General features: G+C 40.1%; 1 protein-coding gene across 2 annotated transcripts in view; it reads left to right on the forward strand.

Annotated features, from left to right (window-relative positions):
* The window catches only part of RERG (RAS like estrogen regulated growth inhibitor), a 109,688-nt gene that overhangs the window by 77,606 nt on the left and 4,510 nt on the right, over positions 1 to 27,572 (forward strand). For both annotated transcript variants that reach the window (XM_028143983.2, XM_008140449.3), the window contains exon 3: positions 16,020 to 16,076. In XM_028143983.2, the coding sequence (XP_027999784.1) occupies positions 16,020 to 16,076 (57 nt within the window). The remainder of the gene's footprint in view (positions 1 to 16,019; positions 16,077 to 27,572) is intronic.

Below are 27,572 nucleotides of genomic sequence, written 5' to 3' on the forward strand. Positions count from 1 at the left end.
AGAAATAATTATTCCCCAACCAAGTGTACTTATCACACTTTAAAAATCAATTAATGTATATATCATCTGAACAGGCAGAAGAAGAAAAATCACATGATTACACAAATAGATGCAAAAACAAAGGCATTAGACAAAATCTAACAGCCATCTCACAGTCATTCATGATAAAAACTCTTGGGTAAACTGGGAATAGAGTGGTACTTCCTCAGCTTGAAAAATAACATCTATAAAAACCTACAATTAACATTATCCTTAATTGTGAGAACTAGAAGTTATCCTGCTAAGATCAGGAATAAGGCAAGGATGACCCTTTCACCACTCCTCTTCAATATTGTCCTGGATATTTTTAGCTAGAGCAGTAAGACAAATAAAATAAAGTGTGTACAAGTTGGAAAGAAAGAAGTAAAATTGACTTTGTTCAGTGACATCATCAATATAGAAAATCTGAAAGAATAGACCAAAAAAAATATTCCTGGATCTAATAAGTGACTATAACAAGGTTGTCAGATACAACATTAGTATACAAGAGTCAATCACTTACCTATATATCAGCAGTGAACAATTAAACTAAAACAGTGTCATTTTTATTAGTACCTCAAAATGAAATACTTAGGTACAGCTCTAACAAAATATGTATCAGTTGTATATGAGGAAATCTACAAAAATCTGACCAAATAAATCTAAGAGATCTATATAAATTCCATTTTTATGGATAGGAAGTCTCAAAATTGTCAATATGGCAGTTCTTCCCAAGTTAGTATGAAGATTCAATGCAATCCCAATCAAAATCCCAGCAAGTTATTTTGTGGATACTGACACATTGATTCTAAAGCTTATGTGGAGGAGCAAAAGATCCAGAATGGCTAACACAATATTGAAAGAGAAAAGGAAAGTTGTAGGACTAACACTACCTGACTTCAAGATTTACTATAAGCTACAGTAATCAAGACAGTGAAAGAATAGACAAATCGGTCAATAAAACAGAATAGAGAGCCCAGAAATAGATCCACACACAAATAAAATGTCAACTATCTTCGACAAAGGAGCAAAGTCTTTTCAACAAATGGTGCTGAAACAACTGAACAACCACACGCAAAAAAAAAAAAAAAAAGAATCACAATGCAGAGCTTATATTCTTCACACACACACACACACACACACAAATCTCTCAAAATAGATAACAGACTTAACTGTAAAATGTAAAACTAAAACAACATAGGAGAAGATCTAGGTGACACCTTGGGTAGGGCAATGATGTCTTAGTACAACACCAAAGGCATGATCCGTGAAAGACATAAACTGAACCTCTTTAAAATTAAATATTTTTTTGTGAAAAACACTGTCAAGAGAATGAGAAGACAAGCCACAGACTAGGAGAAAATATTTGCAAAAAAAAAGACATTTTAATAAAATACTATTATCAAGAATATACAAAGAGCTCTTAAAACTCAAAAATAAGAAAACAATCTGATTTTTAAAATGGGCAAAAGATCTGGACAGACACCTTACCAAAGAATAGAGACAGATGCCAATTAACAATGTCAAAATATGCTCCATGTCATATGTCATTATAGAATTGAAAATGAAAATAATGAGATACCACAACACACCTATGAGAATCGCCAAAATCAAAACACTGACATCAAATGCTAGCAAGGATGTGGAGCAACAGGAACTCTCATTTATTGTTGGTGGGAATGTAAAATTATAAGCCACTTTGGAAAACTGACATTTTCTTTCAAAACTAAACATACTCTGACCATACAATCCAGCAATTGTGCTCCTTGGTATTTACCCAAAGGAGTTGAATACATATGTCCACAGAAAAACCTGCACCTGGATGTTTATAGCAGCTTTATTCATATTTGCCAAAACTTGGAATCAACCAAGTTGTTCTTCAGTAGGTGAATGGATAAATAAAGAGTGGAATATCCAGACCACGGGATATTATTAAGTACTAAAAAGATATGATCAGTCAAGCCATGAAAGGACATGAAGGAACCTTAAATGTGTATTACTAAGTAAATAATGCCATCTGGGAAGACTATATACTATGTGATTCCTAATATATGACATTTTAGAAAAAGGCAAAACCATGGAGACAATAAAAATGTCATTGATTGCCAGTAGTTATGAGGAAGGGAGGGATGAATAGGCATGGTTTAAAGGCAGTGAAACTATACTGTATGATATTATACTGGTGATTATATGTCACTAGAGGCCTGGTGCACAAAATTCGTGCACGGGGGGGTGTCCCTCAGCCCAGCCTGCACTCTCTCCAATCTGGGACATCCCTCTCACAATCCAGGACTGCTGGCTCCCAACTCCTCGCCTGCCTCTGCCTGATTGCCCCTAACTGCTTCTGCCTGCCAGCCTGATCACCCCCTAACCACTCCCCTGCCAGCCTGATTGATGCCTAACTGCTCCACTGCCAGCCTGATTGCCCCTAACTGCCCTCCCCTGCTGGCCTGGTCCCCCCCAACAGCCCTCCCCTGCTGGCCTGGTTGCCCCCAACTGCCCTCCTCTGCCGGCCCAGTCACCCCTAACTGCCCTCCCCTGGAGGCCTGGTCACCCCTAACTGCTCTCCCCTGCTGGCCCGGTCACCCCTAACTGCCCTCCCCTGCCAGCCATCTTGTGTCCACATGTGGGTGGCCATCTTTGACTACAAGGGGGCAGCCATCTTGTGTGTTGGAGTGATGGTCAATTTGCATATTACCTCTTTATTATATAGGATTATACATTTGCAAAACTCATAGAATGTACAACCCCAAGAGTGAACCCTAATGTAAACTGTCAACTGAGTGATATTGATGTCTCATTGTAGATTCATCAATTGTCACAAATGTACCACTTTGTTGTAGGATGTCAATAGTATGGGGATATAGGACACTATTTTTTTAATATAAATTTTTTGTTATTTCAGAGAGGAGGGGAGAGAGAGAGAGAGAGAGAGAGAGAGAGAGAGAGAGAGAGAGAGAAGAGAGAGAGAGAGAGAGAGAGAAACATCAATGATGACATAGTATATCATTGATCAGTTGCCTCCTGCACACCCCCTACTGGGGATCAAGCCTGCAACCCAGGCATATGCCCTTGACTGGAATCAAACCTGGGACCCTTCAGTCCACAGGCCAACACTCTATCCACTGAGCCAAACCAACCAGGGGCAGAACTCTATTTTTTGCTTAGTTTTGCTGTGAACCTAAAACTGCTCTAAACAATAGCATATCTATACTAATAAAAGGGTAATATACTAATTAGACCGGGTGTCGACCAGACATCTTCCAGTCATCTGGTCTGGTCCTCCTTCCAGAAAAAGCCACAGTGGCAGGGGCTGAGGCAGAGGCGGTTAAGGGCGATCAGGCTGGCAGGGGAGGGCAGTTAGGGGTGATCAGGCCGGCAGGGCAGAGGCAGTTAGGGGTGATCAGGCAGGCAGGCAGGCAGGCAGGCAGAGGTGCAGGGATCGGGCCTAAACCAGTAGTTTGACATCCCCCAAGGGGTCCCGGATTGGAGAGGGTGAAGGCCAGGCTGAGGGACAACCCCTCCATGCACAAATTTCATGCATGGAGTTAGGGGTGACCGGGCCTCTAGTTTTTATATAATGAGCAAAAAATCTGGACAGACACCCCACCAAAGAATATATGGATGGCAAATAACCATATGAAATATTCCCAACATCACTTGTCATTAGAGAATTACAAGGAATCAATACGATAACAATACAACCCATTAAAATGGCAAAAATTCCCCCAAAATAAAAACAAAACTGACCATATGGAATGCTAGAAGGATTTGAAACAACAAACTTACGCATTACTGGTGGGAGTGCAAAATGGTATAGCCACTTGGGGAAACAGTTTGGCAGTTTCTTATAAAGCTAAACATAATCTTACCATAATCCAGCAATTGTGCTTCTAAATATTTACCCAAGCAGCCTGACAACTTATGTCTACATAAATACCTCCATGCGAATGTTTACAGCCAAAACATAATTGCCAAAAATGGGAGCAATCGAGATGTTCTTCAATGGGTAACTGGATAAACAAACCGTATATCCATACACAGAAATATTCAGCAGTAAATAGAAATAAGCTCTCAAGCCAGGCCGTGACACAGAGGCACCTTAAATGCACATTGCTAAGTGAAAGACATCAGACTGAATTGACCTCATGCTGCATAATTCCAATCACAACTTGACACCCACATATAATAATGGATAGGAGTGAAGGAAGAACCATTCTGTCTTACTTTGTTGTTTTTTCTTTTGTAGTTTTGGAATAGCTCTTTAATAGCCCTTCCTGTCTCCAGCCTTACCTGCATCTGCCCAGTTCATCTTGACACTGAAACAGCATGACCTTTATTAAACAAAGCGATGATCATCTCATCCTTGTGTTTATAATACTATAATGCCTTCTCGTCATTTTAAGCATAATTATAAATTTCATAGCTTGGTTTATAAGCTCTTCGTAATGTGGGAATTTTCCAGCCCAGTCTCCCCCAATGCCTCTCACTCCCTTATTTTACCAGGCTCAAGTTTTCCATATACAATATGACATTTTAAGTCTCCATGTTTTTTTTTTTTTAAGAGTTTTTTGTTTGTTTGTTTGTTTTAAGATAGCGGTAGGAGTGGTGATGTGGCTGCAGATGAAGATACCCTATTGCTAGTGGTCACCCCCACACCCGTAGGCTAGAGTCATTGGCACAGCCTATAAATCTACATGTGTCCATATAGGCAGGAAGCAAAATGAGTGTGGAGCAGAGAGTATGTATAAGCAGAGTAACTTGTAAAATCCTTGATTCTTTATCAAATAAGGCATCAGTGGGGTTATACAAGATATTTCTCTGCTTCTCTGGGATACTTAGTTCCTTTGGATCACTTTTATGCCTCAACAAAGTCCAAATATTCCCAATCTCCAATTTCTTATGTGCTCTGGTAATATAAGCATAGAAAAAAATTAAGATATTAACATACTTATTCTTCTTCCAGAACAAAGTAAAAATTAAAAGTCCAAATTTTATATCCAAATCTCATAAAATTTTAGAAAATAGTTAATGTAATACAAATAATATCACTTGGTATGAAATATTATTTATAATTAAAATGACAACAAATTATAAATTATTAAATTTAAAACTCTCATTTGGGAAATTTAGTGATGTATTTCTTAAGCACCACTCGTAATTAAAACAAATAATAAATTTCAACTTATATAAAACTGGTTTGAATTATTGGGCACAGAATCCATAGCTTTTGATTTATTAACCTTTAAGATATAAATGAAAAGACAAAACCAAACCAGTTGATTACCATATTCCAAATTTAATTTCTCCTGTTTCAAAATAAATCCAAGAATTTATTTTCATTCAATCATACAAGTTAATTGTTTATTTAAAATAAAGTTATTATTATTTTTTTTATTTTACATTCTTTATAAGCATTCCTATACTTCTGCTTCCTATCAAACATGTTGGAAATTGCAAGTCATGGTCCTGGCAGTTTTCCCATTCTCATTAGTCATCCCCACCAGTTGTCACTATCAAATTAACCTTTACAGAAAAAAAAAGAAAGAAAAACAACACAAACACCATATATATAAAAATTAACCTTTACCTTACCATTCCATAGCAAAAGAGTCAATTTTCAGAACATGGAATGCCCTGAAGCTAGACTATCAGGCTACATTTTCAGAGTTAAGAGTGCTTCCTAATGATTATTGGAGGTTTCACCATTTCCCTTTAGGAAATTCTTTGCAAGGAACAGTGACATTTATTCTGTAACTCTTTCTCGGAGTGGTAGTTTTGTCAGATGCAGGGTAAGTCAAAATTTTCTGGCTTAAACAAACACAGTAATTTAAAGGCAATCCTTAAACCTCCATCTGGAATTGATTTACTTCTCATTTTAACTTCTGGCATTATAAAGCATCCACTTTTATATTACATTAATTTTAAATTTCCATTAAGTTGTTCACTGTCTGTGTTTTACAGGGCTTAAGGATTTTTAATGCCAATTTATTTTGACCAGCACAGGAATAGAGCAAGGGTGAGATGAAGTAGGGGGTGGGGGATGGAGCTACTTCAGAAACTACAGGTAGACGAACAAATTTTTGTCCCCTGGCTGATCTGTTGATTTTTTTTTTTTTTTTTTACTTCAGTTAGAAATTTTGAGGAGTTGAGGTGAGGAGGACATGGGAAGCAAAGGAGGACACCATGAGATGAGCCTGAAACTAGAATTCTGTGCTAACTCCACTTTCCTTACTTTAAACTATCCACATGGAACATCTTATACATGCCCAATGCATTTACCAGTCACTAGAAAGTGTCACTCTGTCAATGAATGTATGAAGGGAAGGATAGATGATACAGGGTAAATAGATGGGTGGATGGGCAGATGATATGTCTCTACCTGGATGTTTTCATTAATGTCTCATTCAACGGGTTCACGTCCAAACTTACTTGACTTTAACTCATTTCCTCATTATATTCTACCTCAGAGAATAATGATAACACCCCGAACTTTATTCCATATGGGCTAATCTGTCTTCCTTACTCTCTATATATCCAATCAATGAATAATTTTTATAGGTGACCGGATCAAATTGAGCCACCTCCCTAAACAGAACTCCCTGTGCCCATAGACTTCAGGGTAAAACCCAAGCTCTTCAGTGTGACAGATAAGCTCCTTCACAGCCTGGGCTCTGAAGAACCTCACAAACTCTCCCCCATGTGGCTCCACCTACACATCACTCAACCTGCCCTGAACAACATGATTCCTCACTGATCCCGGCTCTCCCATGTCTAGGCCTTGGAACATAATGCTCTTTGCTCGGAATGCTCCTCCTAAATTAGTGAGCTGTCACTCATGAAGACTCAGCTCACAAAGTAGCTGTAATATGAAGTCATTTCTAATATCTTATTTAGGGAATTCTCTGTCTTGCTTTTTTCTGGTGCCTAGCACAGTGTTGAATAAATAGTTATTGATTAAATGAATGTGTGTGAAACTCACAAATGTGGGGAGGAGAGAAAGGTTTAATGAGAAAGCCAAATGGATAAGCATTTGAAAATTATTAAATTTAGATATCAATTTATCTGCCTGAAATCTGATTTCTGTACACACATCTTTGCTCTGAGCCGCTCTCCTTAAGACCTGATACTTCAAGTCACACAATCTGCTGGGTTCTTTGACCTCTCTCATTTCCAGTCCAGCCTGTTTCCATCCCCTTTTAGTCCAGCCCCTCAATTCAAAAAGGGCTTCTCCTAGGGATCCTGAAATTCCAAACTGGCACATTCTTGGTCTCAATCATCGACCGCTGTTAAGCCAAAATTTCAAAAAGCTGTCCTGGCCCCCACATGGCCTAGATCAGGTCTCAGTGCCAAGGTCTCCGTACTTCACTCTTTGATTTGAGGCACAATGGCCAATGTTTCTTGAAGGAGGCTAGTCATAGAAAAAGAGGACTGCTAAAAGAAATATGAACTTGGTAGTTGATGTTTGAAGAAAGACTCAGGAATAAGGTATGAAGGAACAGGAGTGTTGGACCCAGGGGTCAGGGAAGAAGGAAATTGGGTCTGGAGGCATGATTTGAGAGGAGAATGACAGCAGTCCAGGTAAAGGAGGGAACAAGGTGAAACTGACCTTCCTCTTAGGTTTTAGGTAAACCCTCTGGTTTGTTGTCTCTAAGATACAACAGAAGTACTTTATACTACATACTACTCTGATTTTGTCTGTTACATTTTCTCTTCCAGAAAACACATGTTTTCCCCCCTCTGAGGCACTAAAGTTAGTTAGACTCACCTCAGTCTGGCCTTCCTTCTTTTAGCTAGGCATCATAACAGGACTTGAATAGGATAATATTCTAAATTACCCAGGTATCTTTTATTTTTCCCAGAACATGCATAGATGCAGACTCTCAACTGTTCAAGCATAGGAACTGTATCTTATTTTCTTTGCAGTCTTCCTAGTTGCCTAAAATGGTTCCTGGCATCCTGTTTTTTGTTGTTGAAAGAATGAACTTGTTAACGACTGAGGAGATGAATAAGGAAACAGTTGCTCATCACATACTACTTATCTGTATCATATAATGTCTGCATCATTAGATTCTTGTTTTCCTCATTTGCTGCATCTTTGAAGACCTTTTCAAGAGAAAAGCAAAAATCTTACTTACCTAAACGTTTCCTTCCTGCTCCTTGAAATTCGTATTCTCTTTCTGTGTTGCCATGGTTTCTGGTCATGGATAGTCCCCCCATTAAGGATGAAGAAATCTAGTCATGAACAAAAATGCACTTTTGAAAACTTGCCTCTCTGTAAGATCAATGTTCATATGGAAAATAATTCCAGCCATTGAGAATTGAATCATATTCATAGAAATATTAAAATATTAAAATACAATGATAAGTAAACAAACCTGGGTTCAATCTCAGTCTGTCTTTAACTGCTTTGTAAAATAGACAAATTTATTTACTTTTAAGTTCAGTTTTTAATGGATAAAATAAGGAATATTAATTCGTACTTTGAGAGTGTTTATGAGAAATAAATAAGCTTATAGTCAGCATTCAATACAAACTCCCCTTTTGATAGTTAGCATTCTAGAAGTGCATTAGTGGTTTTATATGTATTTAAAACATAACTAAAACTACCGAATGGTATTTCCTAAGAATATATATACTTGAATCCAACAGCTAATATGATTAAGAAATGAATACTTAATTACACAAAATTAATTTAACCAATAAACTATCACCAAATATCTAGGGTAGAATTCTCTTTATACAAGGTGGGACTAAAGTAGCTTTACAGTTGTGAGCATGCAAAACACAGTTTATTCTTATATCATTATTTGTTAATTATTGTGTTATTTTCCATGAACAACTGTAAACCTAATTTTGCCCCACCCTGCATTTGTAAGTATGATTATTTGTACTTCTCTGAAGCCTTTTGTCCACTGAAGGGTTAGAGTTAAATTTAGGGCTGATAGTAGAGTTCAGGAGTAGTGGTTCCCCTCCAGGAACCAAGACAAGAGGTGTGGTGGGTTCATGGATTAAATTCTACTTAGTGAATTTTTCGTTTTTTAGAAACTGGCTCTTTTTGATACCAATGAAATTCAATGTCAATAACACCAAAAATAAACCACATATGAGGAAGAATGATCCAAGTAGGTTGTAAATTAGGTAAAATGAGGAAAATGGTCTTCTCTAGATTAGACATGTTTGGCTTATTTTGTGAAAAGGTATGGGTTTTCAAGGCAATGGAAAGAAAGTCAGATATTTCAGAATGCAGAGACTTAACTGTAACCCATCAAACATGTCAAACCTTAAAACTTCTAGAAAGACAAGACCTTATATCAGACTTCTAGGGGAGTAGAGGTTATCAATACCACCATTTTTATTTCATAAGAAAACCTTGCTGAAAATAGTGGGGATGGAGAGGACAGGGTATTCAAAAGAAAATTAGATCAAGTTTATAGTAACTATTTTAATAAACTATAGAAGTATAATTTGTAGAAAGATAATTTATAGAAGGATAATAAAACAGCCAAGGCATTTCAGATGATATATTTTTGTCACCTTTTAAGACAAAGTTATAAAATGATAGCATGGTTCTGCTGTGAGTTCTATTGTGTTAATTTTTCTGCAGATTCTCTCAATGTCTGATTATTATTTAATGTTAAGGAAAGTAAACTGTGACTTAGATTAATATACTTTTTTGTCTATGTAGCAAGTATTTTTTAGTCTACTGTATGCCAGACAGATACTCTTCTATAAAGTCAAAAACAGTGACGAATAAAATACCCTCAAGGAGTATACATTATAAAGAAGGAATCAAGTGAAATAATAATACTAAATAATCATTCCAGTTGTTTTTATTATTATTACTACTAGAGGTCCAGTGCAGGAATTCATGCATGGGTGGGGTCTGGCCGGGCCTGTCGGGAGATGGAGATGGCAGGAGGTTGGCCAGCTGGCCCACCTCATTCAGGGCTCAATCAGGGCCTGGATGGCTGGGGGAAAGGGGTCATGGGTGATTGGCCAGTGGGCCCCGCCCCTGATTGGGGTGGGGGGGCCAATTGAGGGCAGAGCTCGCTGCGGGGGAGAGGCCACGGGCTGATCGGGGTAGTAGGGGCTCATTGGGGGTGGGGCTGGCTGTGGGAGGGGTTGCAGACAGTTGGCAGGCTGGCCCTGCCCCTGATTGGGGTGGGGCAGGCAATTGGGATTGGGGCCAGCCTAGGGAAAGGGCCGAAGGGGGGGTTAGCCAGCCACCCCGCCCTCGATCAGGGTAGGAGAGGCCGATCAGGGGTGGGGCCAGCCACGGGAGTTTGGCCGGCCGACCCCATCCCTTGATCTGGCAGTTTGCTGGCCACAGTGGGCATCATAACGACTGGTCACTGCCTTTTTATATATATAGATTATTAGTATCATTATTGTTGGTGGTGGTAGTAGTAATGGTAGTGTGTTTATGGAAGACCTGACTGGGAGAGTGGCAAGAAATGACCTCCTATCCTACTACACTGGCCATTGCTCATTCTGCTTAATGTTCCTTACTGTTCTGCCTTCAGGCCTTTGCACTGACTGGTCCCTCTTCCTGGAACACTATTTTCCAAGATATCTTCTCTCATCTTTTTTATGGGTTGTCTGGTCACCCTATCTTAAATAATAACTCATATCTTCATCTCTCAATGCTGAATCCCCCTTACCCTGCTCTATATTTTTATCCCATAGCATCTATCACCTCTAATCTACTATGTAATTTATCACTTTTACTTGTTATGTATCTTCCTCTTAGAATATAAGCTCTGTAAAGTCAGGAATCTTAATCTGACTTGTTTGTTGGATTAGTCCAAACACCTAGAACAGAACAGAGTAGGTATTCAATAAATATGAATCCAATGAGATGAGTTCAGGGAGAATTTGGGGAAAAGATGCGACATGAGCTGGTATAAGTTTTAATTGAATCATTGACTGCTGTGTAGAAAGTAGTTTAAGGGGGTTCTGGGATGCAGATGAAGTAGGGATACCACTGAGGAAGCAACAGTATTATTGTTAACATGTAAAACCATGTGATGAGAGTGGTAGTGGTGGAGGGGGTGAGAAGTGATAGAATATATCACAAATGAAAATTGTATGCCATAGCCCTGGCTGGTGCGGCTGAGAGGATAGAGCGTTGGCCTATGCACTGAAGGGTCACAGGTTCGGTTCCCAATCAAGGGCACACGTACCTGGGTGTAGGTTCAATCCCAGCCCAATCGGGGCTTATGGGGGAGGCAACCAATTGATATGATATTTCTCTCTCTCTCTCTCCTGTCCCTTTCTCCCTTCCTCTCTCTCTTAAAATAAAGCAATGAAAAACATATCCTCAAGTGAGGATTTTTTAAAAAATTATAATAAAATAGGGAGCTAAAAAATACTGTTTTATAATTACATCAGTAAATTGTGAAATGTCACCCACACATCTCAATCACAATTTCAATAACAACAGAGCCTTTAACAGATATCACATCCACAGAGGTAAAATTGTCTTCATTCTTTAAACGAATAATTTAAATTAATATGTTACTGAAAAACTAACAATAGAAAACATGTTTGTCTTTCCCATGAATAATCTGTGTGAGAGACAAACGCGCATCATCAAACAGGAAACATATGACGTCAGTTTTTTCAAAGTGCTTTCTCTGTTTTTTAATGCACTCAAAATAGATTGGATTTTTAAACAAATGTATGATTCTGTTGTTAAAGCAACCATCAGATAATGATGTGTGTCTCTTTAAAAAGAATATAAAAAATGTTTCTATTGATTTTGTTGGTTGAGCCCAGCAACACTGCCCTGCTGGAAGGGGGCTGTCTAAACGGAGCCAATAATCCGAAGTCAGCGGGAACCACTTATCAACAGCAAACATCGTTTCCCAAAGGTGTTCCAGAATCCAGCTCAACAGAACAAGTTCCTTAGAATGAAACCCCAGAGCTAATTTACTCCAATATTGGACAAAATTCTAACAAGCTTGTTAATATGGCTTATCAGTCTCTGGAATAATAAAAGTAGCAAAGCAGATGAATAGATAGGTTATTACACATAGTCTCAGTGACTGGCAGAAAGCCATGGTATTTGAGGAAGGAAAAAAATTATATTTATGTGTATATTAAAAATATATATTTGGATGTATTCAAAAACTAAAAATATGCCCTAACTGGTTTGGCTCAGTGGATAGAGTGTCGACCTGCAGACTCAAGGGTCCCAGGTTCGATTCCGGTCAAGGGCATGTACCTTGGTTGTGGACACATACCCACAAGGGCATGTACCTTGGTTGCGGGCACATACCCAGTAGGGAGTGTGTAGGAGGCAGCTGATCGATGTTTCTCTCTCATCGATGTTTCTAACTCTCTATCCCTCTCCCTTCCTCTCTGTAAAAAAATCAATAAAATATATTTAAAAAAAACAACACTAAAAATACTCAAAGCCCTAGTACTCTGGAGTCACTTTGCTTCAATCACTCTACAGCTTCTCAAAGTATTGCCACATAGCTGCACAGGGCACCAATCAAGGTTCCAGACATTTAAAAATGATTCAATTATGTTCAGTATTCTCAGTTATGAGAGATGATGGAGTGTCTAATACATTTTAGAAACATTTCTTTGACAAATGATTAGTTTTAATGGTCTTGCAACTGGGGTACTTTCAATGTTATGTAAAAAATTTTTATTAATTTTAGTAGTGCATTGCTTAAAGATGCCAGATAAATGCATTTTTATAGGTTGTAACCTTTAGAGTTAAAACTACATATTCTAACAAAAGATGAAACTCTGGCTTCTGCAGGCAGTTATGCTTATTGCTGCTGCTGATTTAAAAAGGACCCTCATGGAGATGCTGGGGAATGAACCCAGGGCTTCATACATGGGAAGCAAGCAGTCTACCACTGAGCTACATAAATATATATATATATATATATATATATATATATACACACACACACACACACTAGAGGCCTGGTGCATGAAATTTGTGCATGGGTAGGGTCCCTAGGCCTGACCAGCGATCAGGGTCGATTGGGGCCTTCCTTCCCCCGGCTGCTGGCTGCTGGCTGGTGTCTTTCTTTGTTCTGCACTGCCCACTGGAGGTCAGTGCACATCATAGCGGGTGGTCGAACTCCCAGTCAGTCCATTTCCCAAGGGGACAATTTGCATATTAGCTTTTTATTATATAGGAGAACACATAGACACTGATAACAGTGTGGTGATATCCAGAGGGCAAGGGGGGCAGGGGCTTGGTGGAGGTGGGCAAAGGGGAGGAAAATGGGGATGGAGACTGTGCTTGGGGCAATGGGCACACAATGCAGAATGCAGATGAGGTTTTGTTGAGTTGTACACTTGAACCCTGTATGATTTTGTGAACCAATGTCATCCCAATAAATTCAATTTTTAAAGAAGATCAGCAATAGAACGGACTAATCAGTCTTTAATTTTTTTTTTTTTCTTGCATGTCCCTAAAACCATTTTGGAAAACTACGTGACCTCTTGTCCATTTTTTACTTTATATCCAATTTTTCCCCCGTGAATTTAAATAACTACAAAGAGTGTAAAGATTCTGATGTCTCGTAAATATTGACATTTTAAAATAAGGACATTTATTTTACTCTTTTAAATGTATCCAACAGACTCTAAAGGACATATCTCTTTGATATTCAACACCATCCTTTAAAAAAACAACAACATGTGAATAAACTCTTCTTCACCAGAAAAAAAAAAACAAAACAGAAAAATATCTGTCTGGTGCTTATGACTTCTTACATGCCAATAAAAAGACTGTGTTAGTCTCAAGAGAGGGAAGAGCGACAGACTGAAAACTGAAGATAAAACCACAGTGCACGCCCTGTGGGAAGTACTGCAGGGTCAGTGGCCTGCTACTTCAGGCACTGCAAAAAATGTTGGCTCACATCCAGCCTTACACTCAGTAATTAGAAACAAATTGCTACTTTTAGTCTCCAGCCAAGCCACATATGCTTGTGGTCTGTTTTATGAGGTTCTCGTTGCAATGGGCACTGTGATCTCTCATATAAAACACTATGATAGTGGGTATAGATCTCTCTGTTGATTCTAACATAAGCAATCCTATATAATAAAAGCCTAATATGCTGTCTGGTCGTCCTGTCGGCCATTCAACCAATCAAAGCGTAATATGCTAACGATATGCTAAGGCCGCTCAACTGCTCACTATGACGTGCACTGACCACCAGGGGGCAGACAGTCAACTGGTCGACCAGTCGCTATGACATGCACTGACCACCAGGGGGCAGATGCTTCAACCAGTAGGTTAGCTTGCTGCTGGGGTCTGGCCGATCGGGACTGAGCTAAACAGGCCAGACATGTGTTAGAGCCCTCTCGTGGCCCTTCCCCGGCTGGCCAACCTCCCACATCCCTCCCTTGCCCTGATAGTGCACCAGTGGTGTCCCTTGGCCTGGCCTGCACCCTCTCACAATCTGGGACCCCTCAGGTTATGTCAGAGAGCTGGTTTTGTCCTGACAGAAGAATGACCAGTCACTATTATGCACACTGATCACCAGGGGCAGACACTCAATGCAGGAGCTATCCCCTGGTGATCAGTGCACTTCCACAGGGGGAGCGCTGCTCAGGCAGAAGCCAGGCTCATGGCTGGCGAGTGCAGCGACAGTGGTGGGAGCCTCTCCCACTTCTGTGGGGGAGTGGGCCTAAGCCAGCAGTCAGACATCCCCTGAGGGCTCCCGAATTGCAAGAGGGCACAGGCCGGGCTGAGGGACCCCCCCCGAGTGCACAAATTCCATGCACTGGGCCTCTAGCAGATAAAGAAAAGATTGACAGTAACTTTCAACGAACTAGTCATATTTCTTTATGGAGTATCTTTAGTCTACTATATACAGGGCATTTCTGTAAAAATAAAAATACCCAAATAATAAATATATTTTAAAGTATAAAATATGACAGACATTGATTCTTTAGTTGGGGTCAATGGGATCTCAGGAAGACCCACCATCTTCAGAGGGCTCATGAGCTGCTGACATTATGTACCAAAATGTGTGTATATTTTTCCAGAGAAAGGGTCCAAAGCTTTTATTGCATTTTGTAGGGTCTATGACACTCCCTCTAAAAAATTGCTTAAAAACCACTGTTTTCAACTAAAATGCAAGTATAAAAAAAATTCAGCATGTTTCTCATGCACTTTTAAGGACAGTAGAGTCCACATATCTCAGCAATTCTCTTTCTCTGACCCATCTTCTAATTAAATATTATCCAGATGGCCTAGGGCTAGGCCTGAAATTCCCGTTAGCATAATGGACAAATTACAGGCTTGGAAAGAGACTCCTTGGGTGAAAAACCAGACTCAGCCACTAACTAGCTAAGTGAGCTCAATTAAACTAGTTAACTCTCAGGATCTCAGTTTTCTTATCTGAAAAATGGGACCAATCCCAGTACCTGCCTCCTAGGGATGAAGTGAGGGTTGAGGAGATCATGCAAGTGAAGTGCCTAGCACAGTGCCAGATCCTTGCCCTGACTCTAGTATTTCAGCAGCATTGCTTTTGATGAACTTTAATGAGTAACTAATAAAATACTTAATTTGGAATATTCTTATAATACAAATAACCAGCTAGTGGTCTTCTCATTGAAGGAACAATTACATCACATTTAAAACACACCTGTATCAATCATTATCAATAGTCAAAGCTTAGACACCTGTATTGTGATGCTCATGTCTGAATTCATTGTTTGGCTAAAAATTTTACATGTGAGCATTTTCACATTATGATTTTTTTTATTTGTTTGTTTTTAATCCTGTGGCTAAAGGAACAAATCTAAGCTGTTGATTAATGCATAATAAACCCAGTAAAACGGTACACCAGTTTTTAAGCCATAGTATAAAATTGAAAAGAACTTGAACAAACATAAATAAATGTATTGGGAAATATAATATACATATAATTTGATGGGCTATTTCTCTTTCCTTATAAGGATAAAAACTATAAGAAAATGAACAAATTTGTTTGAAATGTTGCTCTTTTTTCCCACAGCTCTGGTAGTGCGATTCCTGACCAAGCGGTTCATCTGGGAATACGATCCCACCCTTGGTAAGTCAAATTTTCTTTCCTCCCACTCTCCAATCAAAGTTTATGACCCTAAAGAGAGAATGACATTTTCTGTTGCGACATTTTTAAGCACCTTGCAGATGTCTTGGAAGTGCTTTATTGAATCACGTGGAGACTTCCTCTAAGAAGCTAGATGCATGTTGCATGTGGTCTGTGCAGGATTTTAATGCCCAGAGGAAAAAATCTGGTCAAATCAGGGACAAGAAGGAAGTAGGTGCAAATGATGCTCTTCCATTAGGAAATGTAGCATCGTTCCAATGGCACACAGAGGATACAGTGGGCATGGCTACTTTGATGTGAGATAGAATGGCATGTTAAGGAGAGTGTAACAAAAATGGGAAAATGTATAAATAAATTGTGTTCCTTTCTCTCTTATCCCCAATGAAACTGCGTTGAGCCTATTTTAAAAATACAAAAGAAGATGCAAAAATTGATATATGTATCTTAAAAATAGCAATAATGTCTATGCATTAAGTATTTATCACATGTATTTTTCATCATTCAAAACAGGGTATTTATTAGAAATACTAGGAGCCCAGTGCATGAATTCGTGCACCTTGAAAGGAGCTGTGGGCCACAAGGCTGCAGTGGGCACAGGGCAGGTCTTGGCCCATCCTCTGCACCCCTGCCCAGCCCCTCCTGCTGTGGCCCCTGGTCCCCTGTCTGCCAGCAGCTCCGCTCCTGTGCCGCTGCTCCCATGCACTGACACTGGCCCTGCTTGCACTCCCTGACGGCATAGAACGATTGGGGCCGGCATCAGCAGCAAGTGTGACCGGGGCTGGAGCTGTCAGTGGGTGCCAGCAGCAGCTGCTGCCCCAATCACCCCTCAGGAGCTGGGAGTGGTGGAGAAGCCCTCAGGGGCAATCGGGCTGGCAGCCGCTGCTAGCACCCGCTGACAGCACTAAGAGATCAGGGCCAGCATCGGCAGCAGGTGCAAGTGCCAGGTGGGACTGTGGCACACGGGAGCAAAGAATTTTCAGTAAGCACCAGAGGCTTGCCCCGATGACAGTGACTGGCACCCCATCTTGGTCTGGTGCCCCTGCTCACCTGCTCCACCATCCCGCCGTGGCCAATGCCTGCCATGTTCCATGCTCTGCTGCCTGCAGCTGACACCCGCCATGTTCCGTGCACGCCCCCTATTGGTCAACGCCCAGGTTGTTTGGTTGTTCCGCTGTTCTATTTGCATATTAGGGTTTTATATATATAGATATTTAGTTATCTTATAAATAATGCTAAAAATCCAGGGGCTCTAAGTTAAGCTTCAGATGTTACTCTGAATGAAGCCTTTGAGCTTTTGTTTGTCATGCCCTAGTTGGTTTCCTAAAGGGCACCAACATTGAAACCCAGAGGAAGAGGGAAAGGCATACACTATTTCACTCCCAGGCCCGTGTCCCAGGCCGAGCTGGCCTGGCTCAGATGGTGAAATGGGCAGAGATGATTCCTGGGTGTTTTTGTTCTGGGGCTGGTTTTGTTATCACTGTTGTTGTAGTTGTCACCTATGTTCAGTTTAAAAGGGCACTTTTTCTCCCCTTGTGCCTCCTTTCATTGCTTTACTCATCCATTCACAAGTGTTTGTTAAATGCTCCTATGTGTCAGATTATTCTAGGTGCTGAGGATAAATCAATAGGCAGAAAGAGAAAGCTTTGGCTCTTTTGAGCTCATTGACTAGTAAAGAAAGAAGAGTCAATAACCAACTAAATGTGTCACTTGTGATAAGTACTCTGAAGGAAAATTGAACAGGTAAGGGGATAGAATGATTTTATTGTTTATTTCACTTTAACATTTTAATCTATCTGGAACTTACTTTAGTGAGAAGTATAAGGTGAAAGCCTAACAATTTTTCCAAGTAGTTTATCAATTATTACCCTATTATTTATTAAATACTCCACCTTTCCCCTCTACTTCTAACGCTGCTTTTTATACAGCCAGTTGTCTTTGGACTCTGTTATGTAAAGTTACATAGGATTAGCATATAAGCTACATACATCCTCCCATGTACTTTATCTTTAGATTACTTATAATACTAAGACAGTTGTTACACTGTATTGTTTAGGGGAAAATGACAAGAAAAATATCAGTACATGTTCAGTACAGACCCAACCATTATAGACCTAACTACATAGTACATGTTAGCAACACATAACCTTTTTTTTTCAAGGATTTTTGATGCACAGTTGGTTGAACCCAGGTATACTGGGTCATTTACAGGTATAATGGGTCATTTACACCAGGAACTAGTTCTAAATTTGCTTTTCACATCCTACACCAGTACCACACTCTGGATCATTGTGTGCCCTTTAGAACACAATACCCAAGTAGAGAAAGTCTTCCTTCTTCACTATTTTACAATATTATCTTGGCTGCTATTTCCAGTTTATTCTTCCAGGTCAATTTTTAAAGCTCTATCATAATATGACATAATTTTTATTGGAAGGGCATTAAAATTATAAATTACTTTGAGAAGATTCACATCTTTATGATAGTCAATTTTTTAATCTAAGAGATCTTTACTTCTTTGTTTTTCCTTTAGGTAAATTGTTTTTCAACATCAATAATTTTAATATGTTTTTAATATATCCACAACCTAATTTTAAAATGATGTGGTTGGATTTAAAAATGCATTTGGTTTTTGTTGTTTTTAATATATTTTATTGATTTTTTATAGAGAGGAAGGGAGAGGGAGAGTTAGTAACATCGATGAGAGAGAAACATTGATCAGCTGCCTCCTGCACACCCCCCACTGGGGATGTGCCCGCAACCAAGGTACATGCCCTTGACCTGGAATCGAACCTGGGACCCTTGAGTCCACAGGCCAAACCGGTTAGGGTGCATTTGGTTTTTTAAAAAATCATTCATTTCTGTTGTTTGTTCCACCTAAGTAAGTACTTACTCTCTTCTTATATTTTTATTACTTATATAAGTTTTACAAAGTTCCTGAGACTCTTCATGATTTATGGAAGTTCAGCAGAAAAATACTAATTTCACTTAGTTATACCAGTACATCTCAACAAAAGATGAAGCTTATAAAAATGATCTCATAAAAATTTTGAACTCTCTCTGAATATGTTCCAGTAATTACTATTGTTAATACCTGAGGTGAACTAATTTTCCTTTTGTTTTTGTTTTATTAATTCTGAGAAACAATCGTTGTAAATAGAATTCTGCCGGCATCAGTTATCTGTAGTGCAGGCTTCCTCACTAGAATAATGAAACTGTTTCGAGTGACCTTGTACTGTACTGCTCTGAAAGGGTTGCAGCTGCTAAGCAACAAGAGCGTTGATCAGACTTCAGGAATATCTGCTGTATGACTCACTCCCAGGTGAGGCTTTCATTGACTCATGCTGGAAAGTGGTGTGTGTCTGTGTGTGCACACGTGTGAGAAGTCACGAATGTTCTGGCCTAGAGGAGTTCCCAATCCATCTGATCCAAGAGCTGTCGGCATTTCCGGAACTAAACTTCATACTCATAGAGTTTTTCAAATCCACCACTAATAGAGAAGGCTACATTAAAAAGCAAAGGTGGGTACTTGAATTATTAGGGGGATCACTTTATAAATTAAATAATTGTCTAACCACTATGCTGTACACCTGAAACTAATATTAAAAAAATGAATATCAACTGTAATTGAATAATAAAAATTTAAAGAGCAAAGTGGGATATTTGCAAAAAAAAAAAAATAGTCGTGAATTCTGAATTCAGTGCCTTCCTTAAAAATATGGATCAGTTTTTTTCAATCTGTAACAGAATTATTGTTCCATGAGAAGCTGAAGGGCATAAACACCATTCAACATACTAATAAAAAGTGGAATATTTACTACTCTGAAATAATTCTATGAAGGAAATGTTTGCTACTATCATAGCAAGTGATTCTCAACTTTTTAGATGTCAGGACACAATGTTTTTGTTTTGGTGTTTGTTTGTTTGTTTGTGTGTGTTTTTAAATATTTTTATTGTTGAGAGTACTACAGATGTCCCCCTTCTTTTTCTCCCTTTCCCCCACCACCTGGTTCCCACCCTGCCCCAGGCCTTCACCACCTGATTGTCTATGTCCATGAGTTATACATATATGCATATAAGTTCTTTGGTTAATCTCTCCCTTCCCCTCCCCCCTGTTTGTTTTTTAATGGAGAGGGGATAGTGTAGGAATTACAATTAGGGATGTAAGCAAGGGGCAGAGGGTAAGGAAGAACTAAACTTGTTCCCTCAATAGACACTTGCATTCCATAAAAGAAGAAATACTTTTAGCATTCAGGAGTTTTGAAGGATATAATAATCTAAGAAAAGTGTTCAATCATTTACTTACATTGAACAATTATAAATTCCCCTTAATTTTTCTCATTTCACTGTGGGTCAGTGAAATCTTTGTCAGAGGCCAGAGCTGGTCAAGCACAGCATTTGATAATCACCACTGCAGCCTGTGAGATTTGGAGCTTAGACCATCTAATCAGGAACACTTCTTGATGGTGGTAGCAGCAATGCTCTGGTTGCAAAACAATAGGATCCATGTTCTGATTAGATCCCAGGAGAGAATTGAATCTCTCTGAGAGTCAGATTACCCTCAGAAAATACTGAACATGTCAGAGAACACAGACAAAAGTTTAGATCGTGTGCAATCGTGTGTGTGTGTGTGTGTGTGTGTGTGTGTGTGTGTGTGTGTGGTGAGTGGTGTGTTGGGGGCATTTAGAGAGATTGCCTTTCAGTATTGATCACTACTTCTGCCCCATAGAGGCACCCTGCTCTGTGTTTGAATGGATCATGGTGTCTATCTGGTTAGTAAAGACTCAGACAAGAATGAAGGTAGGAATTGGGAGACATACTGAGCTCAGTGATGATGTTATTTTGTGGCTGGTTCTGCCAGCCTGCATTTCTGCTTAGAAAGGCTCATACAAAGAGAGGGACATGCCTAGAACAAGTCTCTCCACTGAAGATTAAAGCAGAAGTACTTAACCAACTCAAAGAACCACTCAATAGCTCTTTAATATTGGCGCAGAAAGGAACTTTGAGATCAGCATTTGACAAATAAGAATAAGAGTCCAACCAAGTAAATGTATCCACGATTATGTGACTAGTTTGTGGTTAGACCAGCAATAGAACTCAAGTCAGTACAATTTCCACTCTAGCACAAATCAATGTTACTAACTGCTGTTGTTACTGTTTTGGCCAGTTGTCCATATTAATATGTTAAAATTTACTACAAGAGCTAAATTAGTGAAAGGATCAACCATACAGTACCTCTTTGAGCATCAATTTCTCTTCGAGTATATAAAATATACTTCTATTTATAAAAATATACTATTTACTGAATGTACACTTTAAGCCATGAACCTCTCATATACAGTGCAATCCAGACGTAATTTTTAAGATGCCTAATTACATATTTGTACTAATATTGGTTTTATAAGTATTCAACATTTTGGTTCCTTTAGGAATATCTCTTAAATAACCATCCCCCTACACTTCCTAAAAAAGAGTCAAAATGTCATTTTCTGTCAGTATGAGAAAAATGAAAAGTGTTTCTACCCTTCAAACACATACACATTTTCTGTAATATTCTAAAATGAAGAGTAGAGCCCAGCTGGTGTGTCTCAGTGTTTGAGTGTTGATCCATGAACCAGGAGGTCAGGTTGGATTCCTGTCAGGGCACATGCCTGGTTTATGGGCTCAATCCCCAGTAGGGGGCGTGCGGGAGGCAGCTGATCAATGTTTCTCTCTCATTGATGCTTCTAACTCTCCTCTCTGAAATCAATAAAAATGTTTTAATAAAATAAGTGGCAGAGATTAGTTTCAAAAAGTACCTAATACATTCTTTTTAGAATAATCTTTAGAAAAACTAGCACATGGTACAGCCTTTTGCCTCTCTGGACAACCCTTCCACTGTTTTACTTGTAAATCAGGGGTGCTGAAGGAGAGAAGAAATTCAACGAAAAAAAAAAAAAAGCTCAAAATGGCATGAAACCAGCCCTCGGCTTAGATGAAATGACTGCTGCCACCCGCGGCTACGTCGGTGGCAGACATTCCCTCATTTCCTGCATGTCATCGTTTTCGTTTCGGTTCACTAACAGCCAAAGAGTCACGCAACTTCATACAATTTCCATTATGTTCTATTTCCCCCTACTGCGGTCTTCTGTGGCTGAAATTCATATCCTATTTATCATGGAAGCAGCAGAGAAAAATGTCCCTGCCTGTCAGACTTTTGGTGCAAAGGGATGGAAGAGAGCCCAGGCTCTGTTTTCCAAGCTCCCGGGGTGGGCTGATGCCAGCCCCTTAAAGAGGGAAGGCAGCAGGGAGGTCACCCAGGACCTCAGAGGAGACACTGGGCGTGGTTCCAGCGCCTGCGCTGCTCTCTGGGCCTCTGAGCCCCACGCTGGGACTCTGGGGATGAAGAAGGAGATGAATGACAGAACACTTAGAGATGAGTCGCTGTAAATGGTATTTCAGAGCATTAAATCACGCAAAACTGTAATCTCCCACTTAACTTAAAAGAGGAAGGGGGTGGAATGGCCTAGAATTGAGAATCGGACTTACCACATATGGATTGCATACTCCAGGAGAATGAGAACAATATTTATTAAAATATATTGAGTACAATCTCATTTTTAAATTTTAATTCTCAGAAAAGACGTCAGCAATGTGCCGTGCCCGGGACAGTAATCATGGTGGCAGTTATGCTACTGGGTTAAGTCTCCTTTCTTGTAGTTTGTATTTTGAGTAGATTTACAGCAAAGTAACATAAAGCTGTGGTCAAAAAAGAACTATAAAATAGTTGATGAGATGAAGAAGTGAGTCAGGAACATGAGGTAAATAGGGGAAAAACTAAAAGCACTGGCTTACCAGCTACCCTGATGGGAAAGAAACTTCTAGGTTTATTTGGTATGCTGATTGGTTAGTGATTTGAGTAGGTTAGATGCAAATAATTGAGCTAATTAAATTAATACTTAAGTTAGTCATTCCCTTCTCGTCCTGGTACCATGTCAGATATACGTGAAGCCTTTATTTAACTTTTCCCACATCCCATATTCTGACACCATTGCCCTCCTCTTTCCCACGGGTATATAATCCAACGTAGTTGAAACTTAGCATAGTGGTTAAAAGCTGAAATTTCCAAAGCCATCTTCCTGGGTTCCAATCCACTTACCACTTGCCACTGTGTGACCTGTAGCAAGTTATTTAGTGCTGTTGTGCCTCAGTTTCCTCATGTAAAATGGAGCTAAGGGTAACACATACTTCATGAGATATTTGTGAGAATTAAATGAGTTAATATGAGTAAAGCATTTAGAACAATTCTTGGTCAAATGGTAAGCAGTATGAGCTAGCTAATATATATACACAAGAGGCCCAGTGCACGAAATTCGTGCACGGGGGCGGGGGGGTGTGTTTGTCCCTCAGCACAGCCTGCAGCCTCTCCAATCTGGGACATCCCTCTCACAATCAAGAACTGCTGGCTCCCAACTGCTCGCATGCCTGCCTTCCTGATTGCCCCAACCGCTTCTGCCTGCCAGCCTGATCACCCCCTAACCACTCCCCTGCCAGCCTGATTGATGCCTAACTGCTCCCCTGCCAGCCTGTTTGCCCCTAACTGCCCTCCCCTGCAAGCCTGGTCACCCCTAACTGCCCTCCCCTGCAGGCCTGGTCCCCCCCAACTGCTCTCCCCTGCAGGCCTGGGTCCCTCCCAACTGCCCTTCCCTGCAGGCCTGTTTGCCCCCAACTTCCTCCTCTGCCAGCTTGGTCACCCCTAACTGCCCTCCCCTGCAGGCTTGATCACCCCCAACTGCCCTCCCTTGCAGGCCTGGTCCCTCCCAACTGCCCTCCCCTGCTGACCATCTTGTGGTGGCCATCTTGTGTCCAAAAGGGGCAGAATCTTTGACCACATGGGGGCAGCCATCTTGTGTGTTGGAGTGATGGCCAATCTGCATATTACTCTTTTATTAGATAGGATAGAGGCCTGGTGCACGGGTGGGGGCCGGCTGGTTTGCCCTGAAGGGTATCCCGGATCAGGGTGGGGGTTCCCTTGGAGCATGGGGGGGCCTGGGCGAGGGGCCTGTGGTGGTTTGCAGGCCATCCACGCCCCCTGGTGACCCAAGCGAAGGCCCTGGTATCTGGGGTTTATTTATCTTCTACAGTTGAAACTTTGTAGCCTGGAGTGGAGCCAAGCCTTCTGCTTGCTCCGTGGCAGCAGCCATTTCTGTTGGGATTTATGTATCTAATATAATTGAAATTTGTAGCCTTAAGCAGAGGCCTGGGCCAGCCAGGGTGTGAGGAAAGCTTGGCTTCCTTCATTGCCCGGGGCAACCCTAGCCTCCTGCTCTTTCCAGCTCCATAGCTGCCACCATTTCTGTTTTGATTTATGTAAATTCTATCATTGAAACTTTGTAGCCTTGAGTGGAGGCCTAGGTTGGCAAGGGCAGGTGGAAAGCTTGGTTTCCTCCATTGCTGGGGAAACCGAAGCTTCCCTCCTGCTCTCTGTGGCTGTAGCCATCTTGGTTGCATTTATTTGCATATTCACTACTGATTGGCTGGTGGGCGTGGCTTGTGGGCCCGGCTTGTGGGTGTAGTGAAGTGATGGTTAATTTGCATATTATTCTTTTATTAGATAGGATAGTTTTGAAAAATGTATTTTTATATATGCATACATTTTAAATTTATGTAAATTTTATCTTGCTATAGATCTACCTATAGAGGTAATCATGTGATTTTTTTCCCCTTTAGTCCCTTAATGTGTTAAATTGCATCGATAGATTTTTAAACAGTCTTTTCAGTCCTGAAATAAACTCTACCTGACCATGATGCACTTTTCTTATTACAACTCTTGGATTCAATTGAATAATATTTGATTTGGAATTTTTTAATCTATGAGCCTACAATTTCTTTTTTTCTCTTATTTCTCTTGTAATACTTCTTATGAGAATAAGCATAATGCCCCATAAAATGAATTGGGTAGCTGACCTTTTTATATTTTCTAGAACAATGTGTTTAATGTTTAATGGAAATCTCCCGTAAAGCCAATTATATGCAATTGCTTTTTATGATTAAGAGAAATCCACAATTAGCATTTAAGTGTAGTTACTGGCTATAATAGAGCTAAGTGTTCTATTTCTTATTGTTCCAATCTATGCATTGTCTTTTCCCAGAATTTATTGGGGTTTGAAATCAGTTGTTATACAGTTCCTAATATTATTTTATTTTATTTTATCTTTTTTTTTTTATCCCCCACTCTCCTAGCCCAGACTGGTGTGTTTTCCCTAGATGACATTTGGAATCTTTTAATAGTTGTAACATTAGCATACATTTGCATACCTTATGCTAATAGGGCTATTTATTTTTTTAATTTAATAAATCTTTATTGTTCAGATTATTACAATAGTTTCTCCTTTTTCCCCCCATAGTTCCCCTCCACCTGGTTCCCACCCCACCCTTTGCCCTTACCTCCCCCGCACTGCCCTCATCCATAGGTGTACAATTTTTGTCCAGTCACTTCCTGCACTCCCCATACCCCTTTCCCCCTGAGAATTATCCGTCCACTCCCTTTCTATGCCCCTGATTCTATTATATTCACCAGTTTATTCTGATCCTCAGATTTTTAATTCACTTGACTTTTAGATTCACTTGTTGATAGATATGTATTTGTTGTTCATAATTTTTATCTTTACTTTTTCTTCTTCTTCCTCTTTTTAAAGAATACCTTTCAGCATTTCATATAATACTGGTTTGGTGGTGATGAACTCCTTTAGCTTTTTCTTATCTGTGAAGCTCTTTATCTGATCTTCCATTCTGAATGATAACTTTGCTGGGTAGAGTAATCTTGGTTGTAGGTTCTTGCTATTCATCACTTTGAATATTTCTTGCCACTCCCATCTGGCCTGCATAGTTTCTGTTGAGAAATCAGCTGACAATCGTATGGGTGCTCCCTTGTAGTTAATTAACTGTTTTTCTCTTGCTGCTTTTAATATTCTCTCTTTGTCTTTTGCTCTTGGCATTTTAATTATGATGTGTCTTGGTGTGGTCCTCTTTGGATTCCTTTTGTTTGGGGTTCTGTGCGCTTCCTGGACTTGTAAATCTATTTCTTTCACCAGGTGGGGGAAGTTTTCAGTCATTATTTCTTCAAATAGGTTTTCCGTGTCTTGCTCTCTCTCTTCTTCTGGCACCCCCATAATTTTGATGTTGGTACACTTGAAGTTGTCCCAGAGGCTTCTTACACTATCTTCAACTTTTTGGATTCTTTTTTCTTTTTTCTTTTCTGGTTGAGTGTTTTTTGCTTCTTTGTATTTCAAATCTTTGACTTGATTCTTGCATTCCTCTAGTCTGCTGTTGGGTCTCTGTATAATATTTTTTATTTCAGTCAGTGTATGTTTAATTTCTAGTTGGTCCTTTTTCATATCCTCCAGGGTCTAGCTAAATTTATCAGCCTTTTGTAGGAAATTCTTGAAAAACCGTATAACCGTGGTTTTAAATTCTATATCCAGTCATTTATTTTCCTCCATTTCTTTCGTTTGTGATCTGTTACTTTGTCTCCACATTTTCACTGCTTCCCTGAGTTGGTAGGGTAGCTTTGTGTGCTAGGTTTCCTATATGGCCCAGTGGGTCAGCCTCCCCAGTCACCTGAGGTGGACACTTTTGGTGCACCCCTTTGTGGTCTGTGTGTACAGCCTTGTTGTAGTTAAGTCTTGATTGTTGTTTTTATCACTGGTATGAATTGACCTCCAGGCCAATTGGCTATGTGTATAGCTGTGTCTACGCCGGGAGACCTGTGCTGGAGACAGCCTTATAGAACCAGACTTGCAAAATTGCAAAATCCTCTGTGCTCAGCTTGGATGGGGCAAAGCCTCAGAGCTGAGCAGACAGTCTTGCCTTCCCGTCAGCCCTGCCCTTGTGCGGGCACCTCCAGGCCTCTGCCTTCCGCGACTCCCCTGAGTTTCCACCTGACAGTCCAGATTTCCCCAGGCTCGCCCAGAACTGGAGTTCAGTGCAGTCGGAACTGGGGTTTAGTGCAGTCGGGGGCTTCCTTCCCTCTCCCACCAGAGAATGCCAGCCAGGCACTCAGCCGCCCTTCCTCTCTGCACACATGTCTCCGTACCTCAGTCCTTTGCAGCTCCTCTGATTCTCCATGTGCTTTCCTCTTTCCTTCTAGTTGTAGAATTTCCACTCAGCCAGCTTTCCTGTGGTTCTGGATGATGTCTGTTCTGTCTTTTAGTCGTAGTTTTGAAATAGTTGTATGAGGCAGCAATTTAGGTGTTTACCTATGCCGCCATCTTGGTTTCTCCCTAATATTATTTTATTTCATCAAACTATGTAGCTATTTCCACTTTTTGTGTTAAATTTCATATGATTGCACCTTCTCCCTTAATTTACTAGACAGCATTGCCAGATTTTTACCTCCCCGCTACCTCTTTTTTTTTTTTTAATTTTTTCAAGCACTGTGCTTTGTTTTTCGCTATCTTTATCTAACTTTTTTCCTGCTGTTTTCTCTCTTGCTTCTTTTCT

Source organism: Eptesicus fuscus, chromosome 7 (assembly GCF_027574615.1).
Source record: "Eptesicus fuscus isolate TK198812 chromosome 7, DD_ASM_mEF_20220401, whole genome shotgun sequence".
Taxonomy (NCBI): domain Eukaryota; kingdom Metazoa; phylum Chordata; class Mammalia; order Chiroptera; family Vespertilionidae; genus Eptesicus; species Eptesicus fuscus.